Source organism: Sceloporus undulatus, chromosome 9, assembly GCF_019175285.1.
Source record: "Sceloporus undulatus isolate JIND9_A2432 ecotype Alabama chromosome 9, SceUnd_v1.1, whole genome shotgun sequence".
Lineage (NCBI taxonomy): Eukaryota > Metazoa > Chordata > Lepidosauria > Squamata > Phrynosomatidae > Sceloporus > Sceloporus undulatus.
The window spans coordinates 16187333-16193978 of record NC_056530.1 but is presented as its reverse complement, the minus strand read 5'-3'; the positions used below and the strand labels follow the sequence as shown (position 1 = coordinate 16193978).

Sequence of the window (6646 nt, the reverse complement as noted above, 5' to 3'; positions counted from 1 at the left end):
CCAATGAATCTCTATGGGCAAGCAATCTCCATTGTTTCCTATGGGCAAGCAATCTCCATTATTTCCTATGGGCAAGCAATCTCCAATGATTCTCTATGGGCAAGCAATCTCCATTATTTCCTATGGGCAAGCAATCTCCATTATTTCCTATGGGCAAGCAATATCCATTATTTCTTATGGGCAAGCAATCTCCATTACAGTATTTCCTATGGGCAAGCAATCTCCAATGAATCTCTATGGGCAAGTATGCTTTCCCTATGGGCAAGTACTGTCCTTTGTTTTAATACATCCCGCCTTGAGCCAGGGTCCCCTCTAGAATCCCATAGCCTTGAGCCAGGGTCCCTATGGGCCCCACAACATACTCCATCTCCCAGAATCCAATCGCCTTGAGCCAGGGTCCCTTCTAGATCCCACAACATACTCCAACTCCCAGAATTCCATAGCCTTGAGTCAGACAACAAGTTAAAGCGGGTTATTTCCCCAGTGTGGATTCCAAGGTTTTCCAGAGGGGGTTTGTTTGCCATTGCCTTCCTCTGAGGCTGAGACAGTGTGACTTGCCCAGGGTCCCCCCCTCCCCAGTTAGGTTTCTATGGCTGAAAAAGCACTCAAACCACTGCACCACAATGTCTCCTGTTGTTGTTAAGCTGCCCCCACTCGGCCTTGACGCTTGGTGCCCTCATAAATGTTGCACATCCAGGACTGGACACACACAGTAGTATTCTAGGTGAGGCCTGACCAAAGCAGAATGGAGTGGCACTATTACTTCACACAATCTAGACACTACTACCAATAGAAGTATAGTGTCTAGAGCAAGGGAAGTAATAGTACCAGTCTATTCTGCTTTGATCAGGTCCCACCTGGACTATTGTACCTGGGCACCACAATTCAAAATGGACATTGAGAAACTGGAGCCATGTTTCCAAAGGAGGGCGTCTAAAATGGGTCTGGAAACCATTAGGGAGCTGGGGATGTTTAGCCCGGAGAAGAGAAGATTAAGAGGTGATATGATAGCCCTGTTTAAATACTTAAAGGGATGTCATGCTGAGGAGGGAGCAAGCTTGTTTTCTGCTGCTCCAGAGACTAGGACCCGGAACAATGGATGCAAGCTCCAGGAAAAGAGATTCCACCTCAACATTGGGATGAACATCCTTCCTTGGAGTGCGGTGGAGTCTCCTTCTTTGGAGGTCTTTAAACTGGATGTCCAGCTGTTGGGTGTGTGTGTCCTCTGAGAGTTCCTGCATGGCAGGGAGTTGGACTGGATGGCCCTTGGGGTCTCTTCCAACTCTAAGGACCTTATCACACTCGAGGAATCCCGCTAAGAAACAGGATTTAAAGTAGGAAAAAGCCCACAAATGCAGGTGGTTTATCACACAACGTTGCTGCAAACCTGAAATAATGCGAAAATATAGCAAACATAAAGGGGCCCAAAAAAACAACAACCCACCTTTACGTTCGGTTTATTTTCACATTACTTCAGAAATGTCATGTGATACACTTCCTGCATGTGCGGGTTTTTTCTACTTTAAATCTACTTTAAATCCTGTTTCTGAGCTAGTGTGATAAGGTACTATGATTCTCTGCTGCTGAAGAGAATAAGACCTGGAGCAATGGGCTCAAACCACAGAAGATTCCACCTAAACGTTGGGAGGAACTTCCTGACAGTAAGAGCCTTTTGAGAGTGGAACACACTCCCTCAGAAAGCAGCAGAATCTCCATCTTTGGAGATTGAATGGAGGCTGGATAGCCATCTGTTGAGGGTGCTTTGATTCTGTATTCTTGCATAGGTTGGACTGGATGACCCTTGTGGATGGCTTCAGACACAAATGCACACCACCTTGTAGAAAACAAATTCTCTTCAGCCTGAACTTCAGGCCAATGGAAGCTACACAATACAGTCGTGTCAAAATTGCATTTTATTTAAAATTATACCAACAAGAATCCAACCCTTTACCATCTGAGTTGACTGAGCATCTTAAATAAAAAAGTGCATAGAAAATAAACAGGTTTAGAAATTTGTACAAATATTTACATCCTCCTGGGTCAGAAGTTTTTTCTTTTTTAAACAGAGAACCTAATGCCGAGGGAAGGGGGAAATCACAAAAATCTGAAGTACAAAATTAAAAGGATATTCTTACCCCATAAATGAGGAAGGGGAGGGGGGGAATATTAGGACTATAAAGCAGATGGGCACAAGTAAGGGGTCACCCATCCCATACTTGCCCCATATCTCTGCTTATTGTAACTTTAAGCCACAGACTCAAAAGTGACGAGACCACTGCCAATAGCTTCTTCTGCAGTCCACAGAAAAGGGGTATAGCAGTTGCTCCTTGGAGATGAGTCACTGTCAATTCTGTGACTACACTCGAGAGATAAGACAGTCCTGCTTGGAAAGGAATGGCGAGGTTAAATTCCCTCCATGCCATTCAGCATGCCACCCAACATCAGGGCGGTGCTGGGACAGCACATGCCTCTGGGAAATCTGGATAGGGCTGAGTCTTTTAGTTGAGGAAGCGACGGCAACGCTTGGCTCCACAATTGCAAGGCAGCTTGCTCCCAGCATCCTCAATGGGGAATTTGTAGTCGTAGGTCAGTTCCTCACCCCGGAAGATCCGCCGCAGGGCAAAAATCACAATGTGTTTCTGGCCCTCGACATGGATGACACGCGAGTAACAGTTGGGCTCACAGGAGTGGTTGATGAAGCGGGCAGCATTGCCATGCATTGTGGCGTCCACCACATCAAAGTCATCAATGCGGAACATGTAGCATCCAATGCCCTGCAAGCACAAGGAGGAATAAATAATAAAATTATTTAGGGAACTCAGTCAGGGCTCTAAAAAGTTCCTTTTTAAAACTGTAACTCTTTTGTAGTCCAAAAGAGTAATTTTCCCAAGCTCTTCCAAGTCGTTCCCCACCAACTTCTGCAAGTCCCATTGTCATTTCCTATTATATGAATGACCCTATCCTTCCTTGACCATCAGTACCTTGCTGTCGTAGTATTTTTCACGCTTGTCCGTAAGCACTGAACGGATAACAATGCCTGAGTACTCAATAACCATCTCGCCTGCATCAATGTTGCGCTTGCAGAAGAGACCTCGACCATGGATGGCTGACCTGGAAAGGAGGAAATAGCACAAAAACTACACTTAATGAACAGAATTAACATAGCAAGCTAAAGTCAAACTAATGAGCAGAGGTAGATTTATGTTTATTTATTTATGTTGGAAGCCAGTAAAATGAACAAGCCTACTCAAGGAATTAGGAAACCCTGGGTTGTAGCACAAGGACTAAAACACAAAGTGACTGCCCTGGATTCGTTACCTGTATACGCCCACAGCTTCCTTGGAGGTTTTCTTTAGATGTCGAAACCGCATTGCCATGGGAAGCTCCAGGCTGGTAGCTCGCCTAAGAAAGAACAGGCCAGAAAAACTCTGTGTGGGGTCAGGTTCAGGATTGCCTAAACAATTATAATAACTTGAGACAGATTTTCAATAAAAGTCAATAAGCAAAAATCAGACTGCTTTTAAAGTGAAGCTGAGTGTAGGAATGGCATATGTGAACTCTCACTGATATTGTGGTTTTAAGATCTTTTGCTGTTTCTATGGGGAGTTCCTGGATTATGCAGACGTTCACTCAGCCTCCTTAGTGCCAAAGATCTAATGCTGTGTTCTGCAAAAGCATTATCAACCTTTATATAAGGCAAGGTTAAAACATCTGGTTAGGGAAATAAGTATTTGTTTACTAAACCAGAAAGAAGAGGGTTTTTGAAAATAACTGATCTCTTTCCACCTTCCTTTTCCCTTAGCCATAACTCTCAATAGTGGTTGTTGCTGCTGAGTTTAACATTATTATTTGGGGTGTTTGGCTATTGAGGATTTTGAACTGTGAAGACCTATAATCAGCTACAGAAGAAAAATTTGCCCCTTTTAAAATCCTGCATGGTTCATAGCTGGCTTGAATTCTATTTGGAAGAAAGGCTGGACATAAATCCAATAAATAAACAAATTCCTGATTAATTTCAATTTATCCCTCTTTCCCAGAGTGAACAGAAGTCATAACCACAGGGGACAAGATACCACAATATATAGGACATTCAAGAAAAATGTAGGACATTTAAAACTATATACTCATGCTTTTTGGTCATGTTCAAAATGGACTTTTCCCAATACTTGTTTTTCTAAGCCTATATATGAAGAGAGACCAAGTCAGCTTTGTGTCATCCACCTTTTCCCCAACTCAAGGTCAACAAAAACCAGACATGTCCGCTCACCTGGTGGATTTGAGCTGTACTTCATCTTCTTCTTCATCATAGGGGCCTCCCTCAGGAAGAACACGATGTTGTGAGGCCAGGAAATTGAACATATCAAAGGTGCATTTCCTGGAGAATAAAGGTAGTCCTGTCCATGTTAAAATGGTGTTGGATTCCCTGCCTAACCCTCCTTCAAATGCCATCTGAAACCTACATAAGGAACTACTTTGCCATTAACAATCATGCAAAAGATAGCCATGCCTTGATGTAATTTGGGGCTAACAGTACTTTTCTACATGCTACTCCAAGAGATCATGCAGCCATCACCATTTGGAAAATAACAAAAGGAGGGCTATACTCACCTGGCATAGACTTCAACCCGAGCACAGCCATGAGGATTGAGGGGCAGCTCTTCCTCCTCACCTTCATGCTGATGATAGCGAAATTTGTACTTGTGGCAGGACTTGGCACCATACAGCTGTTCCACCAGGAAGATGACAGCATCGTGGTGCATCCCCAACATGCGCACGCCATTCATGCCTGCCAGAAAACCAAAGACCTACAATTCAGCCCCAGACACACCTGCTCTGCTTTCTTACAGAGAGAATCCAAAGCCCAGGAAAATAATCCAGAGATTCCTCTGAAATAGCTGTCTTGGCTGTTTTCTGCTCTCAGGATTTATTCTCTTTCCATTTTGTTACATTACAGTCTGCAGCTGATAACCTTACAGAGCAGGGATAAACCCATATAGCACTTGACCTGTGGATGGTCCCATACTAGCAAGTCAAGGCCCCAAGGAATGTCTAGGGATTCCAACTCCTTCCCACACATACTGTCCTATGTAGATATAGGCAGGAATGTTTTCTTCTTGTGCTCCCTGTCATCCACTAGGATGCTAAGGGATGTTAAAAGTGATTTTCTCCCTGTCAAGACACACGAAGGAAGTGAAAAATGAGGGCTGGGGAGGGGTGGGACCAGAAGATGGGGGGGGGGGGGGGGAGAGACTTCAGACAAACCTTTCACCCTGTGCCATCCAGCCTGCTATAGACTGGTCTTATGGAGCCATCTGGCTCCAAGGGCTGAAACCATTCTACAGCATTAACCAACCCTCAACCCGGACACAACTGTTTCTTACCTGCAAATGACAGATGTTTGAGCCGGGCATTGATGCGAGCCTCTTGAACTTTTTCAATAACAGCTTTCCAGGCACCTGAGTGTAGAGAGGGCAGAGGTGATGTACTTTGAAATCATCATCAGGTAATAAGATACAGTGTGCTACTGTTCACCATTGTTGTTGTTGTTGTGCGCTTCCAAATCATTTTTTTATTCACTGAAACCCTAAGGCAACCCTATCATAGGGTTTTCTTGGCATATTTCTTCAGCGGGGATTTACCATTGCCATACTCTGAGGCTAAGAGATTGTGACTTGCCCAAACCCCCCAGTGGATTTTTGTATGCTTGGGTGAGGATTTGAACCCTGGTCTCCAGAGTTGTAGCCCAACAATCAAATCACTACATCACACTGGCCCTCTACTGTTGACCAGAGATACTTAAAAATTTCTTGAGCCAGGTGTAAGGTTGGGGCAGCTGGTACTCAAGAGAAATGCACTGTCCATGTCACTGTGTCCATCATAGCAACTGGCTGTGAGGTTACAGAACCCAAACATTTCAGATCATGTAGCTGTCTCACCATCAATGGTGTCAGCCTGCACGTTGAAGCCATCCTCACTGGTGATCTCGAAACAAAGGTGGGGTTGTGTCTTGCGAGGCATCACATTCTCTTTGTCTTCCTGGTGAATGTTGTCCTCATCAGAACTGGACAGTTCCCCTGGAGGCAAAAAGAGCAAGGAAGCCTAAGTCTTTCAACTATGCTGTCTGGTGCCAATCAGTGTGAAAGGGTCTGGTTTTCTATTGGGGTAAGGAGCTGGAAGGAAGGGAGTAGAGACTTCTCTCAATGGAATCAAACTACATCTGAAGAGAAATCAACTGAGCTACTGATGAAACCAAAGAAGGGCTCATGAGTAGGATGAAGTTGCAGCTAGAGGGAAGACAAAGAGGTAAGCCATGCTGAGTAATGTGTTGAGAAAGGGAGAGGTGTTTTTAATAGAACCCTTATCTACCCCAGAAAGTTTTAAGCCAGAGTGAGAATACTTTTAAGAGCAGGTCTCATTTAATCTCCTGGATTAATTATATATATATATATATATGGAGAGAGAGAGAGAGAGAGAGAGAGAGAGCTCCCTATTGTGTGCATGTGTGTGTGGGGAGGGGAGTAATTCACCATGTTTGGAGGGTCGTGTGAGATCTCCAGGGAGGGTAGTTTGGGCCTCTTACCCCTTAAAGTTGCTCACCCTTGTGACAGGGAATGTAGGTACTTTTTATCCTTGGGTAAAAAGTTTT

The 6646-nt window shown here is 44.3% G+C and overlaps 1 protein-coding gene across 5 annotated transcripts in view; it reads right to left on the bottom strand.

Moving 5' to 3' along the window:
- Positions 1-1894: 1894 nt before the first annotated feature.
- KMT2B (lysine methyltransferase 2B) overlaps positions 1895-6646 on the bottom strand; it is a 63505-nt gene continuing 58753 nt past the window's right edge. For all 5 annotated transcript variants that reach the window (XM_042439397.1, XM_042439398.1, XM_042439399.1 and 2 more), the window contains 7 exons: positions 5937-6074; positions 5382-5456; positions 4609-4786; positions 4268-4375; positions 3319-3402; positions 2982-3111; positions 1895-2774 (listed from right to left, as the gene is read on the bottom strand). In XM_042439397.1, the coding sequence (XP_042295331.1) occupies positions 2499-2774; positions 2982-3111; positions 3319-3402; positions 4268-4375; positions 4609-4786; positions 5382-5456; positions 5937-6074 (989 nt within the window). In that variant the 3' untranslated portion in view covers positions 1895-2498. The remainder of the gene's footprint in view (positions 2775-2981; positions 3112-3318; positions 3403-4267; positions 4376-4608; positions 4787-5381; positions 5457-5936; positions 6075-6646) is intronic.